The 16,967-nt window shown below is 54.9% G+C and overlaps 1 protein-coding gene across 3 annotated transcripts; it reads left to right on the top strand.

Moving 5' to 3' along the window:
- Positions 1 to 400: 400 nt before the first annotated feature.
- GPR132 (G protein-coupled receptor 132) lies at positions 401 to 15,973 on the top strand. Of its 3 annotated transcripts, XM_015454266.4 has the most exons (4): positions 401 to 452; positions 8,479 to 8,592; positions 9,600 to 10,111; positions 13,271 to 15,973. In XM_015454266.4, exon 4 carries the CDS (start codon positions 13,405 to 13,407, stop codon positions 14,377 to 14,379), a length of 975 nt encoding a protein of 324 aa, XP_015309752.3. In that variant the 5' UTR covers positions 401 to 452; positions 8,479 to 8,592; positions 9,600 to 10,111; positions 13,271 to 13,404; the 3' UTR covers positions 14,380 to 15,973. The 3 variants fall into 3 exon arrangements, with proteins under 3 accessions (XP_015309752.3, XP_005562426.3, XP_005562431.3); XM_005562369.5 differs by lacking the exon at positions 9,600 to 10,111; XM_005562374.5 differs by lacking the exons at positions 8,479 to 8,592; positions 9,600 to 10,111.
- Positions 15,974 to 16,967: the final 994 nt, after the last annotated feature.

Below are 16,967 nucleotides of genomic sequence, written 5' to 3'. Positions count from 1 at the left end.
GGACTACTGGGAGCACACAGCCTCTGGGAAGTCACCCTGCTCCGTGCTTGCCTGGCCCGAGAGCCTGAGCTGCAGAGGAGCTGGATTTTGTCTCTCCAGGGCCCCTCCCTGCCACGTGTCCTGCCTTGCCTGTCTGGGGACAGCCGCCGTGCCGCACCAGGCCCTAGCCCCTGCCTGGGAGCTCCTGAGTGAGTGGAGCCTGGCTCTGGTGCTGTTATTGCCAACAGAGGTAAGTCTGGGGTTTCCTGCCACTCCCACCCCCAGGAAGATGACGAGACCACACTGTCATCACCAGTGAGATACCCCAGCCCGGGTTGGCTAACCCCAAGCTCAGCCCTGTTTGTGGTTAGGGGAGTTCTAGAGAGAACATAATTGGACCCCTGCTACTTCCTGAAACCTCAGCTAGGACTGCAGGGAGGGGTGTGAGGCCAGCCGCACAGGCGGGGCCCTGGGTAAGTAGCTGGGCTCTGCGCACTGGGGAGTGGGCCTGGGGGCTCAGGCCCTGGGATGGGGCTGGGGGCTGGGAGCTGGAGGGGGGCAGAGGGGGATCTGAAGGCAAAGGTGATTTGTTGGTAAAAATGGAGGCTTTGTTGAGGGTTCTTAATCTGGGGTCCCTTCCAAGAGATAACCCAGGACCCCCAGTGACCACAGATGTGATGGGGGTAGAGGATTTGGGGGAGAGGGACAATCGCTTCCATTGTACCTTTGTCACCGCCACCTTCCTGGAGACTTTCTTCTGGAAAAGGCTTCCCTGGCTACTGGGCCAGATGGTGGTGAGTCAGGGGGCTGGACTTGTCCCTGGAATCTCTCCTTGGCCACTTGCTTCCATGATTGGTGGGGGGCACTGAAAGGCCAGGCTTCTCTCTGTGGGGCCTGTGCTGCTTGTGGGGTTACACAGAGGGAGAAGCAGGGCAGTGGGGGCTGTGCTGGGGTGAGTGGCAGTTGGCCCAGTCACGTGACAAGATCCTGGGTCTGGGCAGGTTACCGGCCTCTGGGTTGGCATCCGGCACACAGGGTACAGCAGGGGGCCATACATTCTGTCAAGTGCATGACATGGGTCTGCACCACTGCAAGGGGCTGGGACTGACTGCTGAAGACCGGCCAGTTGGGCTGAGCACAAAATGATGTTTCAGAAGATTGGCCAGGCCTAGGTGGGAGGGCAGAGGCTCCTGGAAGGAGTTGAGGATAAGGGCGGGGCACAGGGGCTCACACCTGTAATCCCAGCACTTTGGGAGGCCGAGGCAGGCGGATTACCTGAGGTCAGGGGTTCGAGACCAGCCCGGCCAACATGGTGAAACCCTGTCTCTACTAAAAATACAAAAATTAGCCAGGTGTGGTCGCACACGCCTGGAATCCCAGCTACTCAGGAGGCTGGGGCAGGAGAATTGCTTGAGCCCTGGAGACAGAGGTTGCAGTGAGCCGAGATCGTGCCATTGCATTCCTACCTGGGTGACAGAGCGAGACTGGTCTCAAACAAAAAAAAAAAAGGAAGAAAAAAAGATAAGAATAGGGATAGGATAAGATGAGATGGAATAAGATAAGAACTCAGAGTGCCTGAAAGACTCACCTCACCAGCAAATAAACGCAAATGTGTCTCTGAAAGATACATTTTAAAAATCTATCAAACTGGGGCCAGGCGCAGTGGCTCACGCTTGTAATCCCAGCACTTTGGGAGGCCAAGGTGGGCGGATCACTTGAGGTCAGGAGTTCGAGACCAGCCTGACCAACATGGTGAAATCCCGTCTCTACTAAAAATACAAAAATTAGCTGGGCGTGGTGACACACGTCTGTAATCCCAGCTACTTGGGAGGCTGAGGCGGGAGAATTTGAACCCGGGAGGCGGAGCTTGCAGTGAGCCAAGATTGGGCCATTGCACTCCAGCCTGGGCAACAAGAGCAAACCTCCGTCTCAAAAAAAGAGAATCTATCAAATTGGGAAAAATAAGAAAGTTGACTCTTGGATTTGGACGGGCGTGGTGGAGCAGGGAGGTTGGAGCCGGTGACTCAACATTTCCCTCCCTAGGGTTTGTCTCAAACGTGACGGCAGAAACGAGGTCACAGTGAAAGACGGAAATGGCTAGAAATGGCCAGCAACCGTGAAACAGCTTAGAAATTACAGGCAATCCAGCCGGGTGCAGTGGCTCATGCCTGTAATCCCAGCACTTTGGTAGGCTGAGGCGGGTGGATCACCTGAGGTCAGGAGTTCAAGACCAGCCTAACCAATATGGTGAAACCCCATCTCTACTAAAAATATAAAATTAGCCTGGTGTGGTGGCACATTCCTGTAATCCCAGCTACTCGGGAGGCTGAGGCATGAGAATCACTTGAACCTAGGAGGCGGAGGTTGCAGTGAGCCGAGATCGTGCCATTGCACTCCAGCCTGGGAAACGAGAGCGAAACTCCATCTCAAAAAATAAAGAAAGAAAGAAATTACAGACAATCCACAAGACAGACCTCAGCAGCCTGAGGAGCTGTTTTTGGCACACAGGATGGAATGAGGAACTGCTCCCCGCACATGGCAGGGGTCAGGGCTCCTTCTCCGTCCTTTTGTGTCTGTTTGAAAAGTTTCATAATAAAAAGCTACAAAATAGGCCGGGCGTGTGGTGGTTCACGCCTGTAATCCCAGCACTTTGGGAGCCCGAGGGGGACGGATCAGCTGAGGTCAGGAGTTCAAGACCATCCTGACCAATATGTGAAACCCCGTCTCTATTAAAAATACAAAAAATTAGCCAGGCGTGGTGGCGGGCACCTGTAATCCCAGCTACTCGGGAGGCTGAGGCAGGAGAATCACTTGAGCTCCGGAGGCGGAGGTTGCAGTGAGCCGAGATTGTGCCATTGCACTCCAGCCTGGGCAACAAGAGTGAAACTCCACCTCAAAAAAAAAAAAAGTTACAAAATAGATTTTAAAAGACTGGAGGAGCACAGCAACTGCAGGCCAGAGAGCTCCAGGGACAGTGGCTGGGTGAGGTCACGCTAGATCCTGTTATTGGAATGTCCATCCCAGCAGCATGTGGCACTTCTCTAATCTGGAAAATGGATTCATTGGCCGGGTGTGGTGGCTCACGCCTGTAATCCCAGCACTTTGGGAGGCTGAGGCAGGAGGATAATTTGAGCCCAGGTGTTCGAGACAAAGGCAACATGACAAAGACAAAGGCAACATTTCGCCTAGGCAACATGGCGAAACCCTATTTCTATTAAAAATACAAAAAATTAGCTGGACATGGTGGTGTGCCTGTAGTCCCAGCCACTCGGGAGGCTGAGGCGGGAGAATCGCTTGAACCTGGGAGGTAGAGGCTTCAGTTAGCCAAGATCGTGCCACTTTACTCCAGCCTGGGTGGCAGAGCAAGACTCCATCTTAAAAAAAAAAGAAAAGAAAAGGCAAAAGAAAAAGAGAAAGAATGAACATGGGTTCATGGAAGAAGAACGGAAAGTGCGAGGCAGAGCAGCCTTGGAGCCCGCACACTAAGAGCAGGAGAGAGGCGGGTTGGACACTGGAGAGAGAAGTCCAGAGAGCAGTGGAGGGCTGGCCTCAGTGGGCTGCCAAGGTGTGGCTTAAAGATGGAGCTGAACAGGGACGCATTTGCCCAGCATGGAGGCTGGGAGATGAGGGGCTTGGTCATTTGCTGAGGGGAGGTGGAGGCAGGGGCCCAGGGCCAGCAGGGGTGGGAGATGCAGCTGGAGCTCAGGGGTGGGTGGACGGGGGTGTCAGGCTGACCTGGGCCCATCCACATGTGGCCTTGTGGCTGGAGTCATCCGAGGGACCTCACCATGGCCATCATGTCTGGCCACACTGCTCTGAATCCAGGTAGAGTTGGACGGTGATAAGGGGGCTTCAGCCTGTCACAGTCCCTCAGAGCAGACCAAAAACAGAGTTTCCCAGACTCCACCAGGCCAGGCTGGCATTGCTGGTGCTGTGAGCATGGTGGGCTGTCCCCTACCCGAGCCTCCGGCGGGCTGGGGGCACCTTGCTGCCGTTTCAGGAGTGAAAGTCTGCACTGGGCTTGGTCGCTCCCACCCATCCCACAGCTGAGAGGAGCCCCACCGGTGGGCCAGACAGCTGGGGCGATAAGAGGAAGGGGCGGTCTCCATGCACAGCCCAGGCAGGGCTTCCCCCACCCCAGGAGGGCGGTGCCTGCTTCCTGAGTGGAACAACACAGGAAACCTCTGCCTGGCCTTGTCCTTCCACTTGAAGACCCAGCCCCAGGGGAAGCTGAGAGAGGACCTGGGCCCCACGGCACCCTCCCCAGGAAGAGTAGTGCCTGAAATGTGGGCAGCCTGCTCTAACCCATGCCCCTTTCTGTGGAGGAAACAGCCCTGGCCCCGGGCCGGGACAGACCACTGCACTGCAGCTGGTGGGTGGGGCCACTGGGCTGGCCGGAGAGAGGGCCCTGAGCCCCTATCCTGAGCTCACGACCTCGAGGGGAGGCAGAGGCTCCCCGAGGCAGTAGGAGTAGCAGGTGCAGCAAACTGATGGTGAGCAGGTGCTGGCGGGACCCCGGACTCTGGTCCAGGAAGGCCCTCAGAAGAGGCCGGTGGGCTGCCTGAGGCTGTGGACCTGTCCGGCAGGGAATGCCAGACAAAGCTTGAATGTGTTCTGAGAAGTGAAGAGCTGGTGTAGGGCTCCCCTGACGCCCAAGCCTGGTTGGCCATGCGTGGTGAGGAGCTGGACCTCGGTGCGAGCGAGTTGGGACGTCCCAGTAGGCCCAGTTCTCTGGCTGCCCTGCCCTGGGTTGGTCCCACCAGGCCTCCTGCTGGGCCCACTGACTCTTTCCAGGCATCCTCGCAAGGCTGTCGGTGCCCAAAGGTCAGGCACGTGGCGGGATCTGGACATCAGCAGCTCGAGCCACATGGGCCACACGGGACCAGTTGGATGGGAAGGTGGCTCCGGCTCCTGCCCCTGGCTAGTCTCTGCTCTCAACATACAGGCCTGGAGCCCAGAGGGGCCTCTTTGTGACAGCCTCTGCCTGGAGCTGGGCCAGGAGGGGAATGTGCATTTTCACTTCAGCTACCACTTCCTTCGGTTTTGCAGAAGTGCTTGTAGCCCTCTGCCCCAGGGTTGCTGGCTGGCATCGGGGTGACCGGGTGGCACAGCCCTGGACCAGCAAGAGCTCATCCTCCTAGGTTTGGGAGGGTTTCCAGAACCCTTGGTCCAGTTAAAGGCAGACTCCCTGGGAGCCCCTTCCTGGGCGGCTTAGTCATTCTGATGGGGTCCAGGGGCCTCAGGCAGCAGCTCCATGTGCTCACTCCAGCTCATTTGACAGGAGAGGTCCCTGTCTGGTGTTATTCAGAATTTGAAAGGTGGGGAGGGGGTGGCTGCAGAATCGGAGTAGACAACAGCGAGCAAAAGTATGCGGGCTTCTAGGGCCCCTGAAGCGGGGCTTGGCAGCTGAGGAGGGAAGCCAGGCCCGGTGTGAGGCTGGTGGGGCCCCCCACACCCCTGGGGCTCAGCAGGAACTGGACTGGTCGCAGGTGGCTCTGGCGTGTCCCCAGCCTACTCGGCCCCCCTGCCTGGCTGGGGGTCTGCCTTCCTTGGCCCTTCTGGTTCCACTCACTGCCTCCTCACCTACTGACCCCCTCTGTTTTGGGCATGGCCAGAGAGCCCTGCATCTCTTGCTGGACCTTGGAGCTGGGCGCAGCAGCCAGACGACAGGGCCACACAGATCTTAGCAGAGCAGCAGCCGGGAGGGCAGCGTCCAGCACACAGGCACCCGAGGGAGGGTCTGAAGACCCTCAGCGCTGCCCCACCATTTCCACTCAGGGGGCTGGCCCGAGATGCAGGGAGCAGTGCATACTTATTCCAGCCACTGGGAGGGTGGGGACAGAATGGGGAGCCCAGGAACCCCTCCAGCCCACACCACCCACCGCCAAAGGGGCATCACTTTGGAGATGGCTTTTCTGGATTCTTTCTTGACTCAGTGTCTCATTTTTTAATGTGTTTTCAAGGTATTGCTTTAAATTCTCCATGAGTTAACGAGCTTCCTGTAGTCGTGGCTTCCTGTTTTCCAGTTGTTAAAAAATGACGAGACAAGTCTCAATCATTTTAGGAGTTTTATTTGCTGAAGTTGAGGCCACGCATCCGTGACACAGCCTCAGGAAGTCCTGATGACAGGCCCAGGGTGGTCGGGCACAGCCTGGTTTCATGCATTTTAGGGAGACAAGAGACATCAGTCAATATATGTGAGACGTACATTGGTTCCATCCAGAAAGGTGGGGACAACTCGAAGCAGGGAGGGGGCTTCCCAACTATCTGTCTCTCACCTACCTGTGGGCAGGTCACAGGTAGGTGGGAGACAAATGGTTGATTATTTTCAGTTTCTGGTAAGTCTTTCCAAAGGAGGCCATCAGAATATGCATCTGTCTCAGTGAGCAGAGGGAGGACTTTGAATAGAACGGAAGGCAGATCGACCCTGAGCAGTTCCCAGCTTGAAGGGGCCCGAGATACTTTTCTTTAACAGAAATATACTTGAAAGGGCAGCTGGGAATGTCAACACACAGGCAGCCCTACCTGCTGGCCCAGAGCCCTTGGTGTGGGTGTGCCTGGTTTCTGCCTCACTTTCGAGCAGCTTCCAGAGAATTCTTGCAAGAGCCATGTGGGACGGGTGGGAAGAGCAAATGGCTCCAGGGAGCGCCTCTGGCCAGCCTCTCAACATACAAGCCTCAGGCCCAAAGGGGCCTTGCTGTGTAGGGGCTCTGCCTGTAGCTGGGGCCCGGCCCTGCACTTTGAGGCGAGTGTGTCCCAGGGGACTGACTGCACCTGCTGGCTTCCCATGAGGGTCTCGGCTGACAGAGGGCAGTACCAGGCAGCATGGGGTGGGGGTCGGGCCTGGCACTAGGCAGGCAGGATTCGAGTTAGTGAGGCAGCTGCCAGGCTCAGCCTCCATCCCTGCACTGCAGGGCCCGGAAACAGCAGAGTGAGACCCTCAGGCTTTGCAGGGCTTTGGGAGAGGCACAAACACCATCTGAGAATGGGTTCAGGGCACTCTCCTCCCTGCAAGCCCTCTTTGGCTGGTCGGGGTGGTGCCTGTTTTAGAGGCACCTCAGGTTAGGGAAGGAAGCAAAGGGACAGGCCCCTGGATGCCCTGCACCATCCCCCTGTGTGCCCTGAGCCATCTGCTGCCCACCCGCCATGCCTCCCTCCTCCGGGCCCCTCATGCCGTGGGTGACACAGCTTCCAGGCCATGTGCACGTCATACCTCGGGTAGCCAGGAAAAATTCCTAGAAGCGGTTTATCCAGGTCAAAAGTTAAGCACATTTAAGATTTTTGGAAACATGTTGCAAAATTTTGCTGCAAGTCAATTCATACTTCCATCAGTCCCGTGTAAGGATACCCACTGCCTACTCTCAAACACTATGAGTTTAAAAGTTCTTTATTTTTGCCAACATGATAAGCCAAAAAGATTTTAAAAGGCTGTCTTTCAGATATTCATGTTTGCATTTCTTTGATTAGAAGTGGAGTTGAGCATTTTTCAGATTTTAGGAGCTTCTTCTTTTTGGGACGGGGTCTCTCTCTCTGTAGCCTAGGCTGGAGTGCAGCAACGCAATCACAGCTCACGGCACCCCTACCTCCTGGGCTCAAGCGATCCTCCCAACTCAGCCTCCTGAGTAGCTGGGACTACACGTGTGCACCATCATACCTGTTGATATTTTTGTAGGTATGGGATGTTACTATATTGCCCAGGCTGGTCTTGAACTCCTGGACTCTAGCAATCCTCCCACCTCAGCCTCTCAAAGTGCTGGGATTTACAGGCACGAGTTACCACACTGGGCCTTTAGGGGCTATTTTTATGTCTTCTGTGAAAGCTCATCAACTTTCTTTTCTCTCCCAGCTTTATAAAGGTATAATTGACAAGCAACAACAGTACATAGGCCAGGTGCGGTGGCTCACGCCTGTAATCCCAGCACTTTGGGAGGCCGAGGTGGGTAGATCATTTGAGGTCAGGAGTTTGAGACCAGCCTGCCCAACATGGTGAGACCCTCGTCTCTACTAAAACTACAAAAATTAGCTGGGTATGGTGGCAGGCGACTGTAGTTCCAGCTACTCAGGAGGCTGCGCAGAAGAATAGTTTGAACCCGGGAGGCAGAGGTTGCAGTGAGCCAAGATTGCGCCACTGCACTCCAGCCTGGATGACAGAGCAAGACTCCATCTCAAAAAAAAAAAAAAAAAAAAAAAGAATCGTACGTAGTCGCAGTGCCTGATGTGATGATGTTTGGATGCCTGTTGGCTTGGAACCTTGCTTGTATTTATCCCGTGGGATGCAACGGCAGATCCTTAACACTTAAAAAACACCTGCACGTTGTGCACATGTACCCTAGAACTTAAAGTATAATAAATAAATAAATAGTAAAAAAAAAAAAAACCACATACAAATCAACGGGGCACTTAGTAAATTAGTAAATACTCACTAGCCATTTTGTCAATGGGTTAACTTGTCATTTAATCTGATTTCCCTAAAGCAATTTCAACCTACTCTTTCTCCAGGTCATTTTAAACTCTCAGAGTGAACGTCTTGATAGGACCGACAAGACGCATGACATGTACTTAGAAAGCTTATCTTAGAGCCACACTGAGATTGGAGCCTGCAAAATATGCCAGGTGAGAGAGCCTTCTCCAACTCTGAACATGTAAGAGGAAGCCCATGAGAATTTTTCTATGAAGCATGATGTCTCATAATTCAAAAATTAACACATAAAAATAGATTATCGAGATAAAAATTAGCTCAACAATAATAAATCTAGAGGTGCTACGTGGAGAAATGAAGGGCTGATTTCATAATTCTTTTGTGAAGTTCTGGGAAGCCAGGAATGGGAATGAGAGCATAGTTGGTGGCTCCAGGGAGGGCGACGCAGTACTGAGTCAGGGGGCTGTCCCACAGGTCCCAGGGGAGCCCTGCATGGTCCAGGCCATGAGGAGCTGACCAGCAGCTCCCCCTGATTCATGCGTCTCCTGGTGCCGTTGCTCCTACTTCTGACCTGCCAGGAAGACTGTCTTCCCAGGAGGTCACTTGTGGCAGGAGGCAGGGGAGTGGGGGACATCCTCCTCACCAGATGGGCACAGAGCCACAGACACCACGGATCTGGTGTCCAGAGGTGAAGGTCCCAAGGCTGCGTGAGGCCTGGAGCAGGGGGTGTGGGACTGAGGGACACTGAGGCCCTGACTGAGACTACACGGGCGGGCGAGACAGTCTGTGGGGCGGGGGAGCCGTAGGAAGTCGGGGAGGGGCCGGACCAGAGCGGCTCTTGCAGGCTGAAGCTGGAGCGGCCCCTCTGGCCACCCACCAGGGTCTTGCCTGCGTCTCCCCTTGTGTTTTGGATTCTGGCTCTGCCTCCCAGGCGTGTGATTGTCATGAAAGAGACGGGCCTGTGTCGGGGCCAGAAACTGCCTCTGAGCTCAGGACTCGCACAGCGAGGCTGGGGTGCTCGTTTGATGGGAAAAGAGCCGTCTGGGTGAAGAACAGTGAGTGCAGACACAGGCGTGGGGCCTCGCACCTGAGAACTGTCTTCACTGTCCCCCGCCGCCCGCCACAGCCCTGTGTCTTGGGCAAAGTGGTGACAACTGGGTGTGAGACAGCCCAGTCATACCCACTCTCTCCCTCTGCCCAGGGAGGAAGGTGAGCAAGGGGCACGACACTCACACCCGGAGAAACCCAACAAGCACAGCAAGGCTGTGGGGAGACCGGAGCCCTGCACACTGCCGGCGAAGGTGGGCCGGCGCGGCCACTGTGGAGAACAGCCCGGACAGACGCCCCAGAAGATGAGATGAAACTGCCATGAGATCCAGCAATGCCAACTGTGGGTCTGACGCAGGAGAACGGAAAGCAGGGATGTGAACAGACCTCCTTGTGTTCTTAACACCGTTATTCTCAGCAGCTCAGCTAAGGCTCAGAGGCAGCCGAGCGTCTGTCAGCAGAGTCATGGATAAGCAGAACACGGCACAAGCCACATTTGGAGGATTGTTCACAATGGAAGGGCACAATGGAATATATATATATAAATTTTTTTTTTTTGGTGAGACCCTGGAGGACACACTGAATACAATGGAATACCGTCCTGCCTTTGAAAGGAAGGGAAATCCTGGCACACGCTGCAACGGGAGGGAGCTTGAGGACGTCGTGGTGAGTGGAGCAAGTGAGACACAGAATGACACACGCTGAGGACACGCACAGATACCCACCCAGGTGGGGAGGTGACAGGGGAGCCCAGCACACAGAGACAAAGTGGAATGGAGGCCTGGGGGCTGGGAGCAAATGCGGAGTGAGTGCTTCCTGGGGCAGAGTCTCTGTTTGGGAAGACGAGAAGGTTCTGCCGACGATGTTGGCGACGGTGGCAGAAGAATGTGAACGTGCCCAGTGCTGCTGAAAAGCGGTTACAATGGCAAATTCCTTGTTATGTGTGTTTTGCCACAATTTTGCACTTTTTCAATTTTTTTTCCTTGAGATTGAGTCTCACTCTATCACCCAGGCTGGAGTGCAGTGGCACAATCTCGGCTCACTGCAGCTTCTGCCTCCCAGGTTCAAGGGATTCTCCTGCATCAGCCTCCCAAGTAGCTGGGATTACAGGTGTCCGCCACCATGCCTGGCTAATTTTTGTATTTTTAGTACAGGTGGGATTTCACCATGTTGGTCAGGCTGGTCTGGAACTCCAGACCGCAGGTGATCCACCTGCCTTGTCCTTCCAAAGAGTTGGCATTAAAGGCATGAACGGCCCATGGGGCCAATTTTTTTTTTTTTTTTTTTTTTGAGATGGAGTCTCGCTCTGTCGCCGAAGCTGGAGTGCAGTGGCACAATCTCTACCTCCCAGGTTCACGCCATTCTCCTGCCTCAGCCTCCCGAGTAACTGGGACTACAGACAACTGCCACCATGCCTGGCTAACTTTTGTATTTTTAGTAGAGACAAGGTTTCACCAGGTTGGCCAGGCTGGTCTCGAACTCCTGACCTCGGGTGATCTGCCCGCCTTGGTGTCCCAAAGTGCTGGGATTACAGGCGTGAGCCACCACGCTCAGCTGAATTTTTTAAATGCACAAAAACAAGTGGCCTGGTGCAGTGGCGTGACTTCCCAGAGCTCTGCCAGCACTGTCGGCTCCAGTGTCCTGGCTGCCCACTCCGGCTGAGTTCATGCTTCTGGGCCTTCTGTGGCTACAGATCATGGAACCTCCAGATCAGCAGGAAGCCGTGGACAGACCTGGCCTCAGCACCCGAAGGATGGACAGAGCGTTGCCACGCTTCTCAGGTTGCAGCAGCCCCAGGCGGGGCAAACCTCAGCTGTGCCCTGGCGTGAGGTCGGGGGTCCCTGGGCACCATGCAGCTCCCTCAAGGTCAGGGGTCCCTGGGTACCGTCCAGCCCCTTGGCCTCAGGAACCTTCCACACGCGGATGCGTGACCTCTAGCAACCCTCTGGCTGGAGAGGAAGAGTTTCTGACCTCGGAGAGCTGTGTTTGAGGCAGGTTGCTGAGATAACTTTGATCTTTTCTTTTGCCCTCTCCCACATTTAAGGACTTTTTTGACTCCATTGGACCCACCAGATAGTCCAGAATAATCTCTTTATTTTACTGTCAGCTAGTTAGCAATCTTCATTCAACTTGCAACCTTAGTTCCCCTTTGCCATGTAACCTACCATATCTACATGTCCCAAGGATGAGGATTCAGACTTCTTTTGGGTGGGGTCTTTATTCTGCCTGCCACCAAGATGAGGAGTATCACATGACATAGTAATAAGAAGATCAATTCACCAAGAAGACAGAACCATTTGTGACTCCTATGCCCCAATTAACAATAACTTCAAATACATAAAGCAAGCATTGAGAGAATACAAGGAGAAGTGGACAAATCCACCACCCCTGCAGGAGCTTTTAATTGTCTTTTTTAGTAATTGATAGTTCACACAGCCAGAGATGTGGTAAGACTACAGATTAGCCGGGCGCAGTGGCTCACGCCTATAATCCCAGCACTTTGGGAGGCCAAGGAGGGCAGATAACCTGAGGTCGGGAGTTCAAGACCAGCCTGACCAACATGGAGAAACCTCATCTCTAGTAAAAATACAAAATTAGCCGGCCTTGGTGGTGCATGCCTGCAATCCCAGCTACGCAGGAGGCTGAGGCAGGAGAATCCCTTGAACCCGGGAGGTGGAGGTTGCAGTGAGCTGAGATCGCACCATTGCACTCCAGCCTGGGCAACAGAACGAGAGACTCCATCTCAAAAAAAACAAAAACAAAAACAAAAAAAAACAACTACAGATTAGGAATTAGGATGAGGCAGTGCCCAGCTATGGGGCGAGGCGGGGAGTGGAGGTAAAGTGGGAACAGCTCTGGAAGGGTGTATGTGGTAGCAGCGCCTAACAGACTGCTTAGAAGAGCACTCACACAGCAATTACAGGATCAACATTATTTTCAAACACACAAGCAACTTTTTTTTTTTTTTGAGACAGAGTCTCACTCTTGTTACCCAGGCTGGAGTACAGCAGCATGATCTCAGCTCACTGCAACCTCCGCCTCCCGGGTTCAAGTGATTCTCCTGCCTCAGCCTCCCGAGTAGCTGGGATTACAGGTTGAGCCAGCACGCCCAACTAATTTTTTAAAATTTTTAGTAGAGACAGGGTTTCTCCATGTTGGCCAGGTTGGTCTCAAACTCCTGACCTCAAGTGATCCGCCTGCCTCAGCCTCCCAAAGTGCTGGGATTATAGGTGTGAGCCACTATGCTGGGCCTCAAGCAACACTTTTGAAAACTGACCTCAGTGAGTTACAAAGATTCAGTATTACCCCAGACGCAATGGCTCACACCTGCAATCCCAGCACTTTGGGAGGCCGAGGTGGGCAGATCACCTGAGGTCAGGAGTTCAAGACCAGCTTGGCGAACATGGTGAAACCCCATCTCTATTAAAAATACAAAAATTAGCCAGGCGTGGTGGCACGTGCCTGTTATCCTGGCTACTTGGGAGGCTGAGGCAGGATAATTGCTTGAACCCAGGAGGCAGATGCTGTGGTGAGCCGAGGTTGCGCCATTGCACTCCGACCTGGCCACAAGGGCGAAACTCCATTTAAAAAAAAAAAAAAAAAAAGATTCAGTATTGCCCAGCCTGCATTCTTCGCCCATGAGGCTGCTGGGTTGGAGATCCGCTATCTAATAATTGCTCTAAAAAATCCATTTGGAAATGTTTTAAACACCTGCGTGTGTCTAGTCTGAGCTACCATGAAGCTTCTATCCTTCCTTCCCACAGTAGAGTCTCTCTCAGGTGGTTTCCAGAGACTCCCGTTCTCACTCTTGTCTCTGTCCTACAGGAAACGCCACCCTAGTGACCAGCACTACCCCGTGGGCCTCCCTGGGTCTCCCCGCCAAGACCTGTAACAACGTGTCCTTCGAGGAGAGCAGGATAGTCCTGGTCGTGGTATACAGCGCAGTGTGCACGCTGGGGATGCCAGCAAACTGCCTGACTGCGTGGCTGGCGCTGCTGCAGGTGCTGCAGGGCAACGTGCTGGCCGTCTACCTGCTCTGCCTGGCGCTCTGCGAGCTGCTCTACACCGGCACGCTGCCGCTCTGGGTCATCTATATCCGCAACCAGCACCGCTGGACCCTGGGCGTGCTGGCCTGCAAGGTGACCGCCTACATCTTCTTCTGCAACATCTACGTCAGCATCCTCTTCCTGTGCTGCATCTCCTGCGACCGCTTCGTGGCTGTGGTGTATGCGCTGGAGAGTCGGGGCCACCGCCGCCAGAGGACCGCCATCCTCATCTCCGCCTGCATCTTTATCCTCGTCGGTATCGTTCACTACCCGGTGTTCGAGATGGAAGACAAGGAAACCTGCTTCGACATGCTGCAGATGGACAGCACGATTGCCGGGTACTACTACGCCAGGTTCACCGTTGGCTTTGCCATCCCTCTTTCCATCATCGCCTTCACCAACCACCGGATTTTCAGGAGCATCAAGCAGAGCACGGGCTTAAGCGCTGCCCAGAAGGCCAAAGTGAAGCACTCGGCCATCGCGGTGGTTGTCATCTTCCTGGTCTGCTTCGCCCCGTACCACCTGGTTCTCCTCGTCAAAGCCGCTGCCTTTTCCTACTACAGAGGAGACAGGAACGCTGTGTGCGGCTTGGAGGAAAGGCTGTACACAGCCTCTGTGGTGTTTCTGTGCCTGTCCACGGTGAACAGCGTGGCTGACCCCATTATCTACGTGCTGGCCACGGACCATTCCCGCCAAGAAGTGTCCAGAATCCATAAGGGGTGGAAACACTGGTCCGTGAGGACAGACATCACCAGGCTCACCCACACCAGGGACATCGAGGAGCTGCAGTCGCCCATGGCCCTTGCAGACAACTATACCTTCTCCAGGCCCGTGCACCCACCAGGGTCACCAAGCCCCACAAAGAAGCTGATTGAGGAGTCCTGCTGAGCCCACTGTGTGGCAGTGGGGGATGGCAGGTTGGGGGTCCTGGGCCAGCAGTGTGGCTCCTGTCCACTAAGCCCACCAGCCACAGTGCCCATGTCCCCTCTGGAAGACAAACTACCAATTTCTTGTTCCTGAAGCCACTCCCTCCACGACCTCTGGCCCCAGGCTTTCCCACATGGAGGTGGCTGCATGCCAAGGGGAGGAGCGATACCTCCAGGCTGCCGGGAACCCAGATTGCGTGTGGCAGGCAGTGGGGCCTCTTCATCAGCAGCCCTCCTGGCTGGCTCCCTTGGCTGTGGGCAGGGAATAGGGCTGCGGGCAGAGGTACCTGGTGGCTGCCCTGTTCGCATCAGTGGTGATGACTTTATTTGCAGGGCATTTCTGCAAGCGTTGCTCGGATGCAGTGGCACATTGTGGGCCCTCTGGGCTCCTGACTCAGAACATCAGTGGGCGCCATGCCGGGGGTCACCCAGCACCGTGGCAGCGCCCAGCAGGGCATAGGGCAGCCTACCACCTCCAAGGGGGCAGGAGTCCTCATCTGGGGTTGGGTCTGTGCTGAGCTGAAGGGCCTCTAGGCAGATGTGGGGCAGGGTGGCCAGCTGCTCCAGCTCCCAGAGGGCAGCCCAGACATCCTCAAGCGGGAGCCCCAAATGTCCACGCCCAGAATGACAGTTGGCAGGACAGGCATGACACAGCCATGTCAGAGGCAAGGGGTGCCAGGAGTCCCCAGCCGCATCCTTGGGGAGAAGTTGGTGAGGGGTCCGCACAAGATGGGGCCCCCACCCCCAGCACGTTACTGAGGCGAGAGTGCAGCAGCTGGCCTGCTTGTCTGGTGGAGAAAGCCAGCTCCCTGCACCCTCGGGCCGAGTCAGATCTGGGTCTGCCCCGAAGGCCTTGCCTAGGCCAGGTCACACTCATGCCCTGGTTTCCCCACCTGTAAAATGGGGCCAATGACACCTACCTCACTGGGTCACCATCGGGATCAATCCTCCTCCCTGCCCTGACACCTCGGGCACATCGCGTGCACTCCAAGCACAGAGCCAGGCAGATGCAGCACCTGGACGGGGAGCCCAGCGCCCAGCACAGCGTGGGGCTTCCAGGGAGGTGGTGCGGGGCGGTGGGGCTGAGCCACGCTCTAGTTTTGTCAGGCAGCTATGCAGTTGCTCTTCCTTGTTTTGTTTTTCTTGTTTTTTTAATATTTATTTTTTTAGAGACAGGACTCTGCTCTGTTGCCTGGGCTGGAGAACAGTGGCGCTGTCATAGCTCACTGCAGCCTCAAACTCCTGGGCTCAAGCGATCCTCCGCCCTCAGCCTCCTGAGTAACTGGGACTTTGACAGGCATGCACCACCACACCCAGTCAAAACAGCCGTCTTCCCCTTGAGAGTCATCAGAAAAATACATTAGGAAAATGTGTTTAGAAATAAAAGCACAAGGCAGGGCGCAGTGTTCACGCCTGTCATCCCAGCACTTTGGGAGGCCGAGATGGGAGAAGCACTTGACGCCAGGAGTTTGAGACCAGCCTGGGCAACATGGCAAAACCTTGTCTCTTTTTTTGGTATATATAAAAAATAAATAAATAAAAGAAATAATGCATTTTAACCTTTACAATTAACATTTCTCCTGCTGTGAGAGGAGCGTGCCCCTAGGCTCCCACGACAGCAGTGACCAGGGACTTGAAAAGTTGGGGCTGAGGTTCCAGACCAGTCTGTAATATTCAGGGCTGGGGCGAGAGGGACCATAACGATGTCCAGCCGGGGCTTTCCTGTGGCTGCTATAACCAGTTCCCACAAGTTGGTGGCTTAAAACAACAAACCGGGCTGGGCACCGTGGCTCACACCTATAATCCCAGCACTTTGGGAGGCCGAGGTGGGCAGACCACCTGAGGTCAGGAGTTTGAGACTAGCCTGGCCAACATGATGAAACCCCATCTCTACCAAAAATACAAAGAAAAAAATTATGTGGGTGTGGTGGCACACACCTGTAATCCCAGCTACTCCGGAGGCTGAGACAGGAGAATCGCTTGAACCCAGGAGGCAGAGGTTGCAGTGAGCCGCGATCGCGCCACTGCACTCCAGCCTGGGTAGCAAGAGCAAAATTGCTTCTCAAAAAACAAAACAAAACAAAAATGGTTCTCTCACAGCTCTGAAGGCCAGAGTCCACTTTTTCATCTTTTGCTGCCACTGAGCAACAAATAAGAGCCTCACTCCCATGCCAGATCCTAGTCTTCGGGACCGGGCACCGTCTCACCCACTGGTAGGGATAGCAGGGCTGGGCTGAGATACCCAGAGTACCTGGCTCAGGTGAGGGACTGCCTGAACTGGCTGCTGTCACAGTGGCAGGACAGTCACCAGGCATAGCCAGGTGAGGTGGTATCTGCAGCCCCAGCTGTTCAGGAGGCTGAGGTGGGAGGATCATTTGAGCCTGGGAGGTGGAGGCTGCGGTGAGCTAGGACTGCGCCACTGCCACACGGGGAGGCCAGGAGACAAAGGCCCGATGGGACCTGGGGGTGACACCTCCGTGGGGGTTTCAGAGGGCTCCTGGGAGCAATGTCTGCGGCGAAATTTCAAAATGGACCCCGGGCCTGCGGGAC

This window comes from Macaca fascicularis, chromosome 7 (genome assembly GCF_037993035.2).
Source record: "Macaca fascicularis isolate 582-1 chromosome 7, T2T-MFA8v1.1".
Lineage (NCBI taxonomy): Eukaryota > Metazoa > Chordata > Mammalia > Primates > Cercopithecidae > Macaca > Macaca fascicularis.
This window is presented reverse-complemented; position numbering and strand designations above follow the sequence as displayed.